This window comes from Hemicordylus capensis, chromosome 8 (assembly GCF_027244095.1).
Source record: "Hemicordylus capensis ecotype Gifberg chromosome 8, rHemCap1.1.pri, whole genome shotgun sequence".
NCBI lineage: Eukaryota > Metazoa > Chordata > Lepidosauria > Squamata > Cordylidae > Hemicordylus > Hemicordylus capensis.
In genome coordinates, this window is record NC_069664.1 from 1,484,326 (window position 1) to 1,503,155 (window position 18,830).

At 46.8% G+C, this 18,830-nt stretch overlaps 1 protein-coding gene across 1 annotated transcript in view; it reads right to left on the reverse strand.

Annotated features, from left to right (window-relative positions):
* The window catches only part of LOC128333521 (tetraspanin-15-like), a 114,944-nt gene that overhangs the window by 7,734 nt on the left and 88,380 nt on the right, over window positions 1-18,830 (reverse strand). Inside the window, exons 6-7 of the mRNA XM_053269019.1 lie at window positions 16,156-16,209; window positions 12,477-12,593 (exon numbers count right to left, since the gene is read on the reverse strand). Coding sequence (XP_053124994.1) covers window positions 12,477-12,593; window positions 16,156-16,209 — 171 coding nt within the window. The remainder of the gene's footprint in view (window positions 1-12,476; window positions 12,594-16,155; window positions 16,210-18,830) is intronic.

Here is an 18,830-nt window from a genome sequence, read left to right on the forward strand (position 1 = left end):
TCCTTGCGGCTAGAAAGAGCCTCTAGGTTCAGAAGGAATATACCTCTGAATGCCAGTTCCTTGGGGGTGGCCATAGCATGCAGGGAGTAATGCCTTCATGCCCTGCTGGTGAGTTTCCCGGGAGCCAAGCAGGGTCTTTGGTCTGACCCAGAAGGACCAATGAAGGTTGTTCATTGAAGGTTGTTCACCTTCATTAATGAAAGTTGTTCATTAGCCAGGCTGGAGCAACAGTCAAAGCTTACAGTTTATGTCCTTGGTTGCTCCCAAGGGCAAAACCAGGACCCAAACCAGAAATTAGAAGGTTTAGGCTAGACCTGAATCTCCAAACTGCAAGAACTGTTTGACCATAGAACAGCCTGGGTTGGGCTCTTCTCCTTTAGAGGTGGCTTTCACCCAGAGGCTGGCTAGCCACCTGATTCCTACACGGACCAGAGTGCTGGGCTAGAGACCTCCGAGGCCCCTTCTAATTCTAAAATTCCATGACTCTATTATTATTTCTTTCCATGATTAATCTGTTTCTCAGTCAAAACTGCCCAAGACAGCTGGCAACTGAAAAGGATTCAGCATAAAATCACTAGAAAACAAAGATGCTGTCTTACTGAGGGACACAGATATCTCCTGGGTGTGCATATGCCACCCTGATCCTCAGTGCTGGCAAGGAAATCTCTACCTGCCATGTCTTTTTGGAGTCCCGGATTGTGACACTGCCTTCACACAACTGTGAGTGTGCCTCTGCCCCTCTCCTAAGAATGTATTCAGGCCCAGGGTTCAGCAAGTCTAAGGATCATAGCAGGAAGTTGCCAGAGATGATCTTCTCCAAGCAATTAACTTCATGGCACTGCCTACCTAGCAGCCTGCAGGCAGATTAATGTTGTGGAATCCCAGGGCTTAATTTAGCCCCATTTTATTTTTATCCCTGTTCTGTGGGAGCTACCACACTGATACTTTCTTGAAAATCAGATTTCTCCAAATGGAGATTGGAGTAAATATGAATATAACGACGTGGCAGGAGCAAAATTCATTAAGTCCCGCTTAAGCCATTTCTGTTTCATGTGGGTTTCATTGTGGAGAAATGAAGCTAATGACTTTGTTTGGTACTAATCAATCTAGCAAAGTGCCTTGTAAACAGCAAATGTAGACAGAAGAGGCAAATGCCAGTTAATATGGATGTTTTTAATACCCTATCAATTAGACAACCCTTCTTCTATTAACTGGGAAGGAAAATGAACCAGCAGCCAAGAGATGGGCTGTACCATTAGCAGCCTACAGGCTTAGCAAGAAACACATCCACTGAACTACAGGTTATGAGATGAGCATTTCACACAGAAGATCAATTTCCATGGGGAAAAGCTGGCTACACGATCTTAATGCAACATCCATATAAATTCTGGGGGTGGGAAACGGATCAATCAAGTTCTCTGCACGCCATTACCAAACAAAAGATACAGGAGCAATTTGTGTCAAATGTCATTTGACATTTGTTCCCCATTGAAAAGCGAAGGAGAGATGGAGTTTCCAAACCCAGACAAAACCCACAACGGCCCAGTCCAATGGTTCCACTGTGCTAGGCTAAGCGTGTGTGTACTCCACTTTGCCACAGCCACAAATTGCGTTGGGGCAGCAAATTACACCAGTCCCTGTGCAGTGCAGCCCTGATCCTGCCTGGAGACAGACACTTATTTGAGGGACAGAGAGCCAAGACTGGCAAGAAGGCGCCCCAGTTAGGGAATTCCCTCTTCAGAGAGGCTCACCTGATACCAAGGAATTACCTTTTAAGTGCCAGGCAGACAGGGCCGGGTTAAGCTAGTGTGGGGCCTGTAGCATATGTTATGAAGGGGCCCCAAATTTTTAAAAATGAACATAAATATTAAAGCATAAATTATTTACTTACATAGTAAAGTAATTCATTTTTTCATTTGCTATACAGCCAGATAATACAGCAAATGTCTTACACTTCAGTAATACTATTATTTACATTTACATGTTGTAGGTATCAATTTCAAAATGTCAAAAGTAAGAAAACTACAATTTAGAAGTTACATTTTCTAGATTTAGCATGAGCAAATTTCTTGATGATATCTGAAATGTCTATTTCATGAAGAAGTTCATGTTCAATGTTCATTAGAGTGAGATTGTTCAATCTGTTTTTACCCAACATTTGGGAATTCCTGTTAGAGGGAACACTGGGGGGTGGCTATGTAGTTATAGGTTGTTAATTATTAGGCCAAGTTTACTGTTTATTGGCAGGCATTTAACCAATTAAGCAATCACAACAACAATTTACAGCAAAAGTTTTTATCCTAACCCCCCTCACAGGACTGTAGTAAGAATAAAAGTAGGAAGCAAGAATCATGCACACTGAGCCTCTTAAAGGAAGGGCAGGATGCAAGTGTCATGACAAAACACATATATGCATGATGTGCATACAACATATTCATATTTATGCTGACGTTTAGCCACATGTCTCCAATAAATGTATCCCATTCAATGCCATTTATGCCAAACAGACAGAGAAGTTGCCTACTAACCTTAGCCAATATATATGCAACCACTAAAGCCATTTCAAACTAGACAACAGGATGGTATATATGGAGTCATCCCAATTTCTTACTAGGAATTAATAATATAAACAAAGCAAACATCAGTCACAGCCACCAGCAGAATCACAGACACACAGAGTGATTTTATGCCAGATATCTCCCCATTTCACAAAACATCCCCCATATGCATCCCCCTCCATTTTTGCTCACTTTTTGAAATATGAATGAATGATTGGGAAAAGATGCTTAGTTCGCTTTGAAATGAGATTGTTTGCTCAGCAGACTGAGCAGAACAGCAGCATCCACAGCTGGCAGAGAGCAGGGAGAAGGGAGGAAACTTGAAAGGGAAGGGAGCCTCCTGCATAAACTCACTGATTTTCAGCTTCTGCAACTGTAGCCTTGTTTCAATGCCTGCTCAGGAAGCCCCCCCCCCAAATGATTAGCTCAATCTATTAGCTCTTGCAGAGCCAGATAACTGAGATAAGATAACAAGCAGTGGGGGGCCCTAGAAAATGTGGGGCCTCGGCCCTGTAGCATTTGCTACTTTTGCTACTACATTAATCCTGCCCTGCAGGCAGAGACTTAAAAAATATTATCCCAGGTATTTTAAGGTTTTTAGCTGCCAGCTTTTAATTGCTGTGATTATTTGGAGATGGTTGTTATTTGTGTTTTTAATTGGAAAGTAAAGTAAAGTGTGCCGTCGAGTCGGTTTTGACTCCTGGCGCCCACAGAGCTCAGTGGTTGTCTTTGGTAGAATACAGGAGGGGTTTGGCATCTCCCACACAGTGTGAAATGATGCCTTTCAGCATCCTCCTATATGGCTGCTGCCCGATATAGGCGTTTGCCATAGTCTGGGAAACATACCAGTGGGGATTTGAACTGGCAACCTTCTGCTTGTTAGTCAAGCATTTCCTCGCTGTGCCACTTAAGATGAAACCACCTTAGAAAAAATATTTCAAGAGTAGTAAAAAAAAAGAAGAAGAAGAAAATAATCAAAACATCTGTTTAGGACATACACCTCAAATTAGAACCCCAACATTTCCAGCTCTCCAGCATTTCAAAGCCTTTGTAATTATACTGTTGGACTGCAAAATCTTAGTGGGAAGTGAGGAGGTCAGTAGCAAATTCTGGGTCCTGGTTGCTGGACAAAATACACTCCAGAATTTCAGAGATGAAAATGGACTCCTGTAGTTTGCAACATGCCAACTTCCATCCCAATGATGGATGGCCCCAGCCTCCCCACCGACACATAACTGGAGGCTCAGCTCTGCCCCTTGCAGGCTGCATTTGCAGCTGCCAAATGTAGTTGCCAACCTTCCACTGATTTACGAGACGTGAGAGCATTTACTCCTTTCAGGAGCGTCTCCAGGAACACAAGCATCTTACAAACACGTTACCAAGAGTCCAAAAACAGACTTCAGCAGCTACAGGGTGCCTTTGTGTTCAGCGCCTGCATTTAGATGCAGGTGCCCAAGGAGCCGCGCCTGAGTTTAGCAAGGTAGCAACTGAAGGCAAGAGCTGCTGAACCAGCAGGCTGGCTGAAAACGGAGGGGTGATGGTAGGAGCCAGGAGCCCCACCCTTCCCTGGAGTTCAGGCTGGCCCCAATCCAGGTGCCACAGTGGGCCTCCTCCTCCTGAGTAGGCTCATTGGGAGGGAGGCCCTGAGCAGCTCTGGATGCTCATTGTCCATTGGATCTCAGTGGCTTTTGCTGGAACATTTCCCTACTACCCCCCACCCCCAAGGAGAGTCTCCTTGGGGTGCATCCTGACACCAAAAGGCAAGGCGCTACCTCCTCAACTCAGATCTTCAACCCCAGGAAAGGCGGAGGGGCTAGACCCTGAAGAACCCCCCCACAGAAACAGGGAGAGAGATTTTCCAGGGACAGGTATCAGAGAATAGGGCTGTCCCTGGCAAATAGTAGTAGGGACCCTTCAACAGATGGAATAGGAGTGACATGGTTTAAATGCTAGCAATATGCACAACTAACTGCCCACCAGGAGAGTGTCTGCAATTTGAATTCTGACACACAGAGCTTTTGAATCTGGGAATCCTGGGTCCAGCAGCTTTGAACTCCACATTCGGAAGAATATCACATCTACGACCCTCCTTGACCCTCCCTCCCCCACCCTCCCACACTTTACTTAATAAAAGCAAAATGAGTTGTCAGAGATACAGATGAATACAATAACCCAGCCACTGAGGACATCACGTTTCTAGGAGCAAAAGAGTCCTAGCGTGAGTTTCGCTTTTATTACTTCTCAGTATGAAGGAACATTTTCTGTTGCACAAAAAGATCATTTCTTACAAGCAACGAAAAGTAGAAGGGCTAATCAATTGCCTATCCCTCCTCCTCCTCTCCTCCTCCTCTTCTGCTTCCCAAGGACAGGAAAGGGCCACTGAGCAGAACTAGGTGGGTGGAGCTGGCACTTTTATGATTCAAGAAGCCCCCAGGGCTCTGAGTCCAGATTCTTCTTCCCCAACAGGCAGAGGATAGATAGACAGATAGATAAAGTTTATTATGGTCATAGACCAGTTAATCAAAATATTTGATTAAGTAATGCAGGCTTTACGAAGCTTACATACAGTAAAACAAAATTTGGCCACATTAACAGTTATCTCAGGTTTAAAATTGGACAGCAGATACTCCAAGTAAAAAAGAACAATGTGGCCCGGACAATTCTTTAGCAAACAGGCAGAGGACTTCATGCTGGTATTTAAAGCTAGAAAAGGCTGGAGTTTGTTTTTCTAATCATTTTATAAAGTGCCCGGAATATACTTTTCTCTAAAGCCATACAGATCCTGGCTAATGCAGCATAAGCTATTATTATTGTCTCTGATTCTAATGCAGACAAGTTCACATTTCAAAGAGGGAGTTCAGGTTTGTGTATCTTGGCAAAACAAGAAGATTTTTTTTTAAACTCTCTGTGAAAATGTTTACCAAATGGGCAGCAGTTTTAAGATTAATGAGGTCCTTAAAAGCATGCATTTCCTTTTTTAAAAACCCATTCTTGTGCATGATAAGCTAGTTGATTTCCTCACAGTCACTTAGCAACCTTTTCAACATTTTCTTTAGAGATTAGAAAATTGTTTTAATAAGTTGGGAGTTTGTGGGGTTGTTGAGGTTGGAGAGGGGCGCCATCTCAAAGTATGTGAAACTCCCCCCCCCCGCATGCATACATACATACACACAGAGCCAACCCCCATGTATTCTCTCTCTGTGCTAAGTCAGCAGGTTTACATTCTCATTTATTTTGTCCCACTACAAACAGGTGTTGAAAGTTTTTGAACAAATGAAAACACCTGCAGAATCTCTTTGGCCAGAGATCCTGTTGGAAGGAGGCAGGAGCAACTGGTCTTCATGGGCCAAGGGAGTGCCAAATGAGTCTTCTCGGGCTGCTCCTCTCTCCCGCACCCTCTCTGAGATCTGTGCTGCCTGCAGGCTGGCCATTTATCAGGTAGAGCTGCACAATCTACCTGACGAATGACCAGCCTGCAGGCTGCGTGGGAGAGAGAGGAGAAACTTGAGCTACCAGGAAGCGGGGGCAGTTCTGCCTCCCTTGCCCCCCACCCCGGTTTGTTAGGACGAGCCGCTACGAGAATGAGGGTATATGCCATGAGAAACAATATTATCTTGTTTTCAACTCTCTGTAAAAACTTCCATTTGCCTCCAGTCCTAAAGAGCAGCTGGAAATGGTGACTAGATGCATACTCTCCTTCAGAGGGAGCAGGGGGGCTGCCAAACTCCAGGCCACACCTGGCCCTCTGGGCAGAGGCTGGGGCCAGATTGGCCATCCGCATCTCTGCAGCCCCCACAGCAACTGGGAGCTGCAGCAAGGTTGGGGTAGGTTGGGGTGGGGTGGGGTGGGGTGGGGTGGGGGTGGGAACATGGTTTCAGCAGCTGTCTGCCCTAATTATTTCAAACACAGAAACATTCTAGAGGAACAAGAATCTGACTAAACTGTACTTTGCAAATTACCAGCTAACAATTAAGAGACTTGGGGGAAACAACAGATGTTTTTGCTCATTGGTTGAGGCACCGTGCAAGTGCCCGGAGGCAAGAGACCTCAGAGGACCAGCTGCTCAGGTATAGAAGCTCTCCAGGATGGCTCCTCCTGCCGTCAAGGATGGGGACTGTTCAGAAGCATAAATGGAAACATTTTGGTTATCTGGGCATGTTAAGCACTGCAGACTAACAGACCGATGGGGAAAAGTACAGCACAGCTGTGCTCCCATCACAAACCAGAACCACAGCAAAGAAAAGATGAGAGCTTCTGCTGAAGGCTGGTGGAAGGTCCTCAACAACTGTCAGGTACTATATATGTCCTAGGAACACAGGAAGCTGCCTTCTACTGAGTCAGACCCTTGGTCTATCTAGTTCAGGATTGTCTACCCAGACTGGCAGCGGCTTCTCCAAGGTTGCAGGCAGGAATCTCTCTCAGCCCTATCTTGGAGATGCCACAGAGGGAATCTGGGACCTTCTGCATGCCAGCAGGCAGGACCAGCTCTTGCCAGAGCAGCCCCATCCCCAAAGGGGAATATCTTACAGTGCTCACACATGACATGTAGTCTCCTATTCAAATGCAAACCAGGGTGAACCCTGCTTAGCAAATGGGACAATTCATGCTTGCCACCACAAGACCAGCTCTCATCCCTACAGATGTTGTGGGCAGGGGGGCAATGCCATCTTACTGGTGGTGGCGTGAGTGGGGGGCTGCTGGCCCAGGACTCCCCCAATAATGCCCACTGGAAAGAGGCAATCGTTTGTACAGACACCTGAAGGATCATCGCTTGAGGTGTGCACGCTTCCCACTTTTGCTTCTGCTAAACAGGTTTAGTAGGCTTTTGCATCATTTCAAAAAACGGCCACACCCGCTACTGCTTTTGGTGATGCAGAACAAAAGTAGTACTCCTGGTAGCAACAAGGAGCAACGCCTCCCTCAAAGCATTTTCCGTTCTCTTCAAAATTATTGTCTGTCTCCAGTCCAAGAGAGAAGCGAGCCTCCCAGCTACTCCCAGATAAAAAGATATGTCCCTGAAGAGGTGTAAAAAGCCAAACAGGTTCTGATAAAAATACTCCCCAGGGTTCTTTTTCTTTTTAAAAGAAACACTGGGGGAAAGCAGCTTTTCTTGCTACTCCTCAATGCCTTTGAACCAAATCTTCTAGAGAAAGGCTATCAAGAAAGGAGGGCAAAATTGCTTGCCCCCTGAGGAAGAGTTTTATGGAAACATGCTGGGCTTTCTACATCTCTTCAGGAAGAAATCTCATTCAGCACCAGCTTGAGGCGCCTGGGTTTGTGTGTGGGCCTTTCACATTCTGGTTCCGCTGCTCTTTTTCTTGATGCTGGAAGGCATCAAAGCACCAAACCAGTCTTTGCTATTCAGTCTATGGGGTGGCGAGGGGAGCACAAGCAGAGAAGAGAGTATCCCATCACAACCGTTTCAGGACCCAGTCTGGCTGGAACTTGGGGGTGATAGGAGCTGTAGTCCAACAATGCCTGGGGATGCAAGGTTGGGAACTCCTTTTGTTTTAAGCAAGAAGGCCCCCGCCAGACCCCCCAGGCCCTGTTGTCTGAGAAACTACAACAATGCAGAAGAGAGTGGAATGCAGCAGGCGGGCAATTTTGTCTCCTGGATTCTCCATAAAAAGTAAAAGGAAAGAGGTGTGGGAATTCCAGGCTAAAGAGCGAGTGCGGAAGCACTCTCTCATCCCAGCTGCCATCTCAATTCCACACAAGAAACAAGGAGGGTGAACCTGAGCCATGCTGCTGCTCCAGTCCAACCGCCTCTTTCTCCACCCGACAACAACCTGGAAGCTGGCTGTCCACATTGCTTCCCACCCACCCTCCACTGTGGAGGCCAAAGCTCCACATTAGTCATGCCATCTTGGCACCTCGATGAAGGCATGTTTATGGGCTTTGGACAAGGGATCAGGCAACCGTTGATAGAGCCACCCATTGCAAGACCTCCAGAAGGAGGAAAGGTTGGATGGATCGTTCATGGCAGCTCCAATAGCCCGCTGGAACTTATTTCCGCTGAAAACTTTGCTGGAAGTCAAAGAGATTTCTAATTAGAAGAATACAAGGACATAATTAAAAGTGGGAGCATTGAAGTAAATGGGGAAAATGCTTTATGGCTGCAAGTTATTGTCTGCTGGAAGAAATGAACAAAGCCCCTTGAAGAAGCCAGCCTGCAGACACTGGCAGTTCATCAAATCCTCTTCAAGGGGTCCCATTTATTCAGCCCAGCCTTGCCTGCCTCGCTAAGATTATACTTGGGAGATATCAGAGTCTCCTGCTTTGCAGTCAATGGTTTGTCACAATTATTGCAAAGCAAAAAGTAGAAAGGCATCTTCAATGAACTGTATTTACACGCCGGCCATTCAGTTAATGCAAACCCTAACAACAATTAATAATTGTATTTTGTTACAGAGACTTGGCCATAACACCTGTGAATTAAAAGCAAATTCAATTATCCGTGCTAGGAAATGCCAGCAACTGGAAGAATGCTGGATTGGTCTCAGTCACTGATGGAATTTGGAAAGTGTCTTTTTATACACTATGTTCGATAAAAAGTGACCACACTCTGCAGCACAATCCTAGGCATGCCTGCTCAGAAGGAAGCCTCACTGTGTTGACTGGAGCTAGCGCTCTCTCTCTCTCTCTCTCTCTCTCTCTCTCTCAAGCACACTCAGGATTGCAGCCTCAGATTTAGTACTGAGCAGGTATGTGCTCCGTACTGGTTTTCTACAAAAATGAACCTATCTGTCTTTTAATGGACATTTTAGTCAAAATGGCAGCAACATCCTCAACATCTGGCCTGCCCCCAGATTTAACTGACCGGTTAATAACTGCTGCTACGTGTAGTGGCTCCAGGTTTGTGAAGGCCTCCGTGAGCCCCCTGAGTGGCCGCCACCAGCTTCCCCGCTCTCTAATGCGGTGTTCCTGCCCCACCATGAGGTCGCTGGACACAACTGCAGCTGCACTGCACAAGCAGCAACACAGGATGGTGGTGGCAGCGGCAGCCAAAGAGCGCTTGGACCCACCGCCTTGACTGCTGCCCAGGTAAGTCTAACCCAAGCCCTTGTGGGAGTCGCCACAGCAGAGGCCCTGAGGGCTCATGGGCCATTCCATGGGTGGCTGCCATCTTGTCCCCACCATCATGCAGTATCCTCACCATTGCATCAACCCAGCAAGGAGTGGGGCACTGCATGCCAGGCAAAGGCTGAGGGCAGCCACCTGCATGGCTGCTGAAGAGTGCTCAGAATTGCCGTCACCCTCATCAGCTGCCACAAGGGTTTGGGGGATGCTTGCCTTGGCGGGGACAGTGCTTCTCCGGGGCTGTGCTGGCAGCCGGCATCCTTTTTTTCACCAGGACTCCTGGGGCTGGTCAAAGGAGCATAAGAATACAGGAATCTGCCTTCTGCTGAGTCAGACCCTTGGCCCATCTAGCTCAGTATTGTTTCTGCACAGACTGGCAGCAGCTTCTTCAAGTTTGCAGGCAGGAATCCCTCTCAGCCCAATCTTGGAGATGCTGCCAGAAAGGGAACTTGGAACATTGTGCTCTTCCCAGAGCAGCTCCATCCCCTGAGGGGAACATCTTCCAGTGCTCCCGGTGGCCAGAACCTAAGGAGTATACCCGTGAGTCAAATGGGCCATAACCCAAAATTTGGCTTTTAAAAAGCCAAATCTGACAACAGTCTCCCATTCAAATGCAACCAGGGCAGACCCTGCTTAGCAAAGGGGACCATTCATGCTGGCGACCACAAGACCTGCTTTCCGCCCCCCTCCCCTCTGATGGCGGTGGGAGCTTGGCCAGTGTCCAAGTGGGCTGATTCCAGCCCTGAGTGGCAAGAGCGCTCTTCCCTGGTTCCAATCTCACCTCTCAATCTTCCCTGGTTCCAAACTCACCTCTCCCACCATGAGCTCCCAAGGCGGCCTAAAGCAAAAGCCACTCAGCTGCAAAATGGGGAGAATCTTTACTTACACCTTCCAGGGTTGCTGTAAGAATTACAAGAAGCCGCTGCATACTCAAAAAGTTATACGTGCATGCTAAGTAGTATTGTAATTAATAATTGTGGCTACCATTTTATTTCTGCCAATCCTTTCAATTACAACTAAGAAAACAACAATACAGTTGAAAAGCAGATCTTTCATCCATTCAGAGATTGCTGAATATTCAGCACCATTCTCCAAATGGTTTGTGAGGCCATCCTGCTTCTGGAATGGAACGTGGCAGAAACTGGATAATGCACAGACCCCAAGCATCAAGTATACAGGAGAGTCAGGGAAATTAAATTATTTTCCAGAACACTAAGGTCTCCCAAACACCCTGAAATGCTAAGTTCTTGTGAATTCAAGATCAGGAAGCAGCTGGTAGGACCAGCAAATAGGTTCAAAGGCTTTTCGACACTTATCTGGGCTTGGCTTGGCTTGCTTTCCCAGAGGTGAGGGGATGGAGCCACTTATGAGAGGTGAAATAGTTTGGAAACATGAATGATGCCATGGCTGGAATGGAATTAAGTACAACATGTCAATTACTAATAGCTGTGCCAAAGAACCACTCGTAAGTGGCTGTTGAACCGACAGAAATTCTTTGGTATGTGATTAGATAATTTTACAATGGATGCCTCAGTGTGATGACTGGTTGAGCTAAGTAACATGAAGGTGCCTGTAAAAGAAATATTAGCATTTCGCAGTCTCGTACCTTGGATCTGGGAAAATATACATTCATTTTCTCATGCAGAAGGCGGACAGGCCACTTTGATCAGCCCAAAGTGGCCAGGAGAAACTTTCTCATGGCTCCAGAAATACATCCTCCCCTGATCCTGTCCCAGTTCTATCTGAAATTTTAATTCCCACCATTTTTCTGTTACCAATTTATCTTACAGACACATATTACTACTTGGGAATTATTAACTGGCATTCACAGAGCCAGAAGGCGGAAACATAAAAATTATCTTGTGTCTGATGGCTCTTATTGATTGATTTATTTTGTGACAGGACTTGGCAAGCCCTCTGGGCTTCTCTTGCTCCTGGGTATTCAGGTGCACCTCTGAACCTCCCACCCATGCAGGAATGATGGAGGTGAGGAGAAGGGAGTCCAATCCGCTGCTTCAAGGCAGAATCCTTTGCATAAAGCTCATTCCCTCCCCATTAACTCATATAAACAAGAGTAACTTATTTTGGACCAAAGAAGGGGATTTCTTCACTGGTTATTGATTTCCTCCAATTTTTAATGTTCATTTTGTTTATAGAGATAGTGAGATTTCACTATATAAAAATGAAAAGGTTAAAAGAGAATGAGTCATTAAGGAGCAAATCAGAGAATTCAGGACAATTAACCAGCTGTTCATCACTAACCTCCCAGCTGCACTCACAATAAAACAAGTTGTAGCTGCAACAGGAAGTTTTGGGTTAGAGGGACAAGTGACCTGACATGTCCCAATCACGCTTATTTTGTCCACATTGTGGGACAGGCCGGGGCCGCGAGAGTGCTTGACTGCAAAAATCCGCCACCAATCCAGTCTGCAAAGGACCTTTGCAAAAGCCATGATCCACCATCAACATTGGCTGCATCCTCTGTAAAAAGTGAGTGACGGGAGGGCAGCAGTTCCACAGAAAAGGGCGGGTATGGAAGCAGCCTGGGCTGGCAAGTGACCAAAATGATCAGACTCATTGGACCAGGCTTTGAGAGATCGTCGGCATTAAAACCAGTCTTTGGGGAAACGCCACCAGACATCCCATGGATTCAGCTTGCTTCTTGTCCACATTTTGATTGGTGCATGCCTACCCTTTTGATATGTTTGGAATGTCCTGGAGTCACTCACTACTTCAATTAGCAAGTTTGGTTTGCCGTACAGGAAAGAAGCCGCATCTTTACCACGGTCAGGAGTAAACACCACCAAGAGCCTTCAGAGGACAAAACTGCTTACATACCTGGGGGAGCAGCAGAGAGCAAACGATTCCAAAGGTGGCTTCGAAATTGTCCTTCAGCCACAAGCCAACTGCATGGATGCAGCCACGCACGTGGATGACATCCACCAGCTCCAGTCTCTAGAAGCAGAAGAGGCACACAATGAAGGTAGAATCACCCCAAGTTGGACCCTTCCTCCCAAGCACCCTCTATATTGATTAATCTCCTTATTGTATAAATTGCACGCTGAGGTCATCTGGAGAGGTCTGTCTCCAGACACCACCATTTCATCTGGTGGCCACTTGGAACCGGGCCTTCTCTGTAGCTGATCCTGGCCTGTGGGATGCACTCCCGGCTGACCTCGGTGGTTTGGGCTTGTTGCTGGCCTTCAAGAGAGCACTCAAGACTTACTTGTTTGGCCTGGACTTCCAAGGTTTTCAAATTGTTCTTAAATATTTTGAATTGGTTTTAAGTGGTTTTGAATTGTTTTTATATTGTTTTAAGCAGTTTTAAATGGTGTATGTTTCTTACTTGTTGTTCACCACCCAGAGCCATTGGACGTAATAAAATAAATAAATAAACAAATGCACAAGCTGCCATTTTAGAAACAGGACACTCAGGGCACTGTATAGTTTAAAAAGTACAAGCATATCAATAGTAACACAGAACCAGCAGCCAAACAATGAAATCTAGCAAGGCCTTGACACTATGAAAACCAGCTATAATCACATATAAAGAGGTCTTCGCCTGGCAATAGAGAGACATCAAAGCTTGTGCTGTGTCTGAGAAGGACTTTTCCCTGGTCTCCATCTGCTTAGTCTGAGATAGAGGGGGAATGTGGAAAAGAGATTAATGGGAAATTTGAGTTCAGGGGGTTCAACCCAATGAGATGGGAGGGAAGAATTTGGGATCACCACCCATGATTTCCAACCAGAATGCACTTACAGGTGAAACTCGGAAAATTAGAATATCGTGCAAAAGTCTGTTAATTTCAGTAATGCAAATTAAAAGGTGAAACTGATATATGAGACAGACGCATTACATGCAAAGCGAGATAAGTCAAGCCTTCATTTGTTATAATTGTGATGATCATGGCGTACAGCTCATGAAAAACCCAAATCCACAATCCCAGAAAATTAGAATATTACATGGAACCAAGAAGACAAGGATTGTAGAATAGAACAATATCGGACCTCTGAAAAGTATACAGCGTGCTGTGCTTGACTGGCCAGCAAACCCGCCTGACCTGACCCCATAGAGAATCTATGGGGCATTGCCAAGAGAAGGATGAGAGACATGAGACCAAACAATGCAGAATTGCTGAAGGCCGCTAATGAAGCATCCTGGTCTTCCATAACACCTCATCAGTGCCACAGGCTGATAGCATCCATGCCACGCCGCATTGAGGCAGTAATTGCTGCAAAAGGGGCCCAAACCAAGTACTGAATACATATGCATGCTTATACTTTTCAGAGGGCCGATATTGTTCTATTCTTCAATCCTTGTCTTCTTGGTTCCATGTAATATTCTAATTTTCTGGGATTGTGGATTTGGGGTTTTCATGAGCTGTACGCCATGATCATCACAATTATAACAAATGAAGGCTTGACTTCTCTCGCTTTGCATGTAATGCGTCTGTCTCATATATCAGTTTCACCTTTTAATTTGCATTACTGAAATTAATGGACTTTTGCACGATATTCTAATTTTCCGAGTTTCACCTGTAGAGGTACATTGCTACGAATGTGGAAGCTCCATTCAGCTACTCCTGATAACTGGATAAGAGGAATCTTTTATTTGTCAGGGGGACAGCATCTGCCCCTACTGAGCCCAGCGTAGCATCCTTCCCATGGCTGTTTCGGGTGCCTCTCGTGTGTGTGTGTTCTTTAGCATGTGAGCCTTTCTGGGACAGGGAGCCCTCTTCTATTTTATTTCACAATGTAAACCGGTTTGGGGACTTTTTTGTGTTGTTGAAAAGGGGTATATTAGTATTTTTAATAAATCATAATTAATTGTCATTAAGAGCCAAGACCTCCCTCGCCCTTTAAAAAAGCCACACATAAGGGCTATATGGCGAGGCAAGTTAGAAATCCAAATGAAATAACAGTACTGTAATTAACAACTTCTCCACATCTCCTGCGGTTTCACGAGAAAGTCAGCATGGCCCCTTTCACTGCAGTGTTTATTGTAAGCAGAACCCAGGAGAACGACAACTAAGCGCGGGGGTTAGCCGGCTTCTCAGCAGCACCCCCTCAATGCCATTCATGCTGGGTGGGATGCATCGTGCTCATTTCCATGAACAAGGAGATACTGCTGCTTGTATTTGAGAGATTAAATGTGACTCTTCGAGACTTGAGGAGGAGGAGGAGGGGGGGAGGAGGGGGAGGAGGGGGTGGCGGCTGAGCATTCCAGTTCTTAATCTGCCCAGGAGCTTTTTAATTTAATTATCTCCAGAATGAACAGTGTGGGTGAAACACACAACACAGGTTCTGCCACCATAATAGCTGCCAAGGAGAATTTCATTCGCACTTACAGCATTGGCCCATTTTCTTTCGTTCTCTTTTTCTTTCACCTCCAGTTTTCAACCTCATATTAAGGGCCAAACTCAGTGTAAGACAGGGCATCCCTCAACCACTCTCAGTCAATCTCCCAGGATCTTGTCCTTTTGCTACAAATAGCTAGGGGAGGGGGGATCTTAATCCTCTCCCCTGTGCCACCCCATTCCAGCAAAAGAAAAACAAGCCCGGAGGAGATGCACCCACACACCTCTCATACTTAGCCTGACCCTGGGAAATACACAGAATTAATTCTCTCCTTCTTGCCTCTGCTGGCTCTGGCCAGCTTTGGACCTGGACACCTGCAAGAAGCCCCCTCCTGCTGCCTTAACTGCCCTCATACTGGGATCATCTTCAGAGGTTCTCCTCCAGCGGTGACGAGGACGGAGAGGGACTTCTCAGTGGAGGCACCCATCCGTGGAACTCTCTCCAGGGAGGCTCAGCTGGTGCCTTTCCTAATGTCTTTCTAACACCAAGCAAACACTTTTGCATTTCCCCAGAAATATTAATACTCTTAAGATTTGAAAATGAAATGTTATGCTCTTTTTATCCTGCTTGTTACTGACTGTCGCTTTAGTGATCAAGTATGCTGCCCGTGCATGCGCGGATGCCATGTGCATGCTGGCGCTGCATGTGGGTTCTTAGGGGCAGCACCTTCGCAGCAGGACCTGCTCTCTCCTTTTTTTAAAGACCCCACTCGCCTCTCCCCTCCCCATGGCACTGAACCAAGACACGAACCTTGGTCCGTGCACATCTCAATTCGTAGCCCGTTAGAGTTGGAAGAGACTCTTGCAGCCCTTCTAGTCCCGCCCCACGTCCTGTGCAGGAATCGGCTACTGACAGCATCCCAGCCAGGCTCTGCTGGGCAGCCTCTAAAGACAGCAACCCCACCACTGCGCAAGGCAGACGGTTTTCTTTGGGCACAAGCAGCTCCCTCCAGATCCGAGAGGACACCACCTGCTGGAAGTTCTCCTGCGCACATCCCACAACGGTGCCCGTCTGCCACTCCTCTTCATCCCAATGGTGTGTGCGCACAGAAGTTGTTCACATCAAGCACCTTGCCCACTGCTTCTCCCTTGCCAGGTATGCCTCCCCCCCCACCTGTGTCTGCAGCCTAATCTCCAAGTGTACTGGTGAAGCTGATTACCTCTTTGTTTAGAGTCCTGTATCCACACAGTGTATTGATGACTTCTCCTGGGACCTAGAAAGAGAGGAAGAATGGTTTCTAACATAACAACAATGCATGGAGGAGATCTTTTGAAGAAAAAAAACCGCAAGGAAGAAGATCAACACAGATATGATGCTCCATTAGCTTCTTAGACCCTTCAGCCCACCACAGACTGCCAGACATAAAAGAGTATAAATAATCAGGGGTGTAGTGGAGGGGGATACAGAGAGGGATGGAGCTCCGGTATTTCTTGGTTCCTCTGGCTGTTGGGGTGGGCACTGCCATGGGGACGATCGTGGGGAGCATCTTCTGCACTTCTGGACTCACAACTGCATGACTGGAAATAGTTCAGCCCATGGCAACATTTCCCCTGCCTCTCCCACCAGGGCTTTTGAACTTGCCTGCTGTGCCAGGGGGCCCAGAGAACTCAGGCTACAGCCGGTGGCTCAGTCCTAAAGGCAACCGACAGACATTCCTTTACTCCACTCTTAAAGGTCTCAAGTCAGCTGCTATCCCTTCACAGGGAATTCCAGAAACGATGTGCTGTGTGAACAAGCACTTTCCTCGTCTGAACTTAAGCTCCTGCCGTTCAGTGTCATGGGCTTGTTTCCTTTCTCCCTCCCGGCCTTTAATGAAGACTTGTCATTTCTGAATGATTATATTTCCAATTCAATTTCCCCATAAAGAGTGATTTGTGGCCTCTTTACATAAAAAAAACCCTGCCTTCCTTTGGACTCGTGAGCTGTATGTCCAGAACAGAGCTGCCGCTGGGAACAGAAAATCTAATTTACTGACAGGGCCTCCGGAAGGCAAGCAAGTGAAGGGAAACTCTTTAAGAGGGACATTTCCACCCTCCTCTATCAACTCATGTATTTATGGCAGAGCCCAGCAGAACAAACATGTTGGTTTGCCTGATAGCAACACTGAGGAGTTCTGGAGAGCAAAGGGGTTTTTTGTTTTCTGACTGCCATCGAGCAGGACTGAGATGAAGCAATGGGAAGGGACTGCAAATCCCTCCAGGCAGGAGTCTGCCCATCACACCAAGGCTGGATGCAAGTCGGGGAGGGAGAGAAGTTAATGTTACCCTAGCAGGGGAATGAAGGGCTACACTCTAGGCCCTCAGAAGTTGTTGAATTCCCATCATCTCCAGCCACATGCTTGCATGCAAAAGGTTCCCAGTTCCCTCCCTGGCATCATCTGCAAGACAGTGTTCAGAGAGACTCCTGCCTGCAACCTTGGAGAAGCTGCTGCCAGTCTGGGTAGACAATACTGAGCTAGGAACATAGGAAGCTGCCATATACTGAGTCAGACCACTGGTCTATCTAGCTCCGTATTGTCTTCACAGACTGGCAGCAGCTTCTCCAAGGCTGCAGGCAGGAATCTCTCTCAGCCCTCTCTTGGAGAAGCCAGGGAGGGAACTTGAAACCTTCTGCTCTTCCCAGATCGGCTCCATCCCCTGAGGGGAATATCTGACTGTGCTCACACTTCTAGTCTCCCATTCATGTACAACCAGTGTGGACCCTGCTTAGCTAAGGGGACAAGTCATGCTTGCTACCACAAGACCAGCTCTCCTAGATGGACCAATGGTCTGACTCAGTATATGGCAGCTTCCTATGTTCCACAAGGCCAAGTCCATCAAAACCTGGGGACCAAAGTCCGAGAACTCTTGCTCTAGGTTACATATTAGGGATGTGGAAGCTCTTGTGTTCAGCCAGTTTGGTGGCAGAGGTAGGTGTTGTTATCTTTAAGGAGCCATTTTGCTGCTTACCCCAACTTCTAGATCATTTATGAACAAGTGAAAGAGCACCCGTCCCAGTACAGATCCTTGGAGGACCCCACTTCTTACTTCCCTCCATTGTGAAACTCTCCATTCATTCCTACCTTCTGTTTCCTGTCCCTCAACCAGTTACCGATCCACACATGAACCTGTCCCCTTATCCCAATGTTCTTTGTAATGACAATCTCTTTGCTGGGAATCTTGGAACATGATAAGTTCCAAGTGATAAGTGCTTCCTTATCACTTGTAGCAGCAGGTGTTCCTACTTTTCTGTCCAAAAAGATGCTGCCTCTTCTCCCCCCGGGGATCTGTCCTGGGACCGGTGCTCTTAATTTGTCAGAAGGAGAAGGCCTCCAGATGCTTGCATTCCGCTCAGCAGGGCCGCCCTGCACCAGCCGCTTCCGTCCTCCTGAGCCGCCTCCTGGAGAAGAGCACTCCAGGAAACAGGCTGAGCAGAACTGGCAGAGGGAAAGGTGTGCTGCCTTCCTCCCTCAGGGTCTCGGCACTCGTTCAGTTTGTCAACAGGCAGAGCAGAGAAGCTCCAGAGATTTGACAGATGCATCAGCTTTTTCTCCCCCTTCTAATCCTCCTTCATTCACATGCATTGTGCCAACAATGTCACCCAATGGAAATCTGTGCTCTTCAACTGCCAGCTCCAGAGATTTAATCCTAAAAAACCCCACCAAAACACTCCAGAAGAGAGACCAAAGAGAAGTGTTCTGCTTATTCAAAGGAAGCCCACAAGCAGGACATCAGCCCCCACTTGTTGCTCCAGTACTCTAAGGCGCACTGCCTCTCACTATGGAGGTTCTATCAGCCTGTCATGGCTAGTAGCCGTTGAGAGAGAGATATTTCATGAATCTGCCAATCAGCCAGT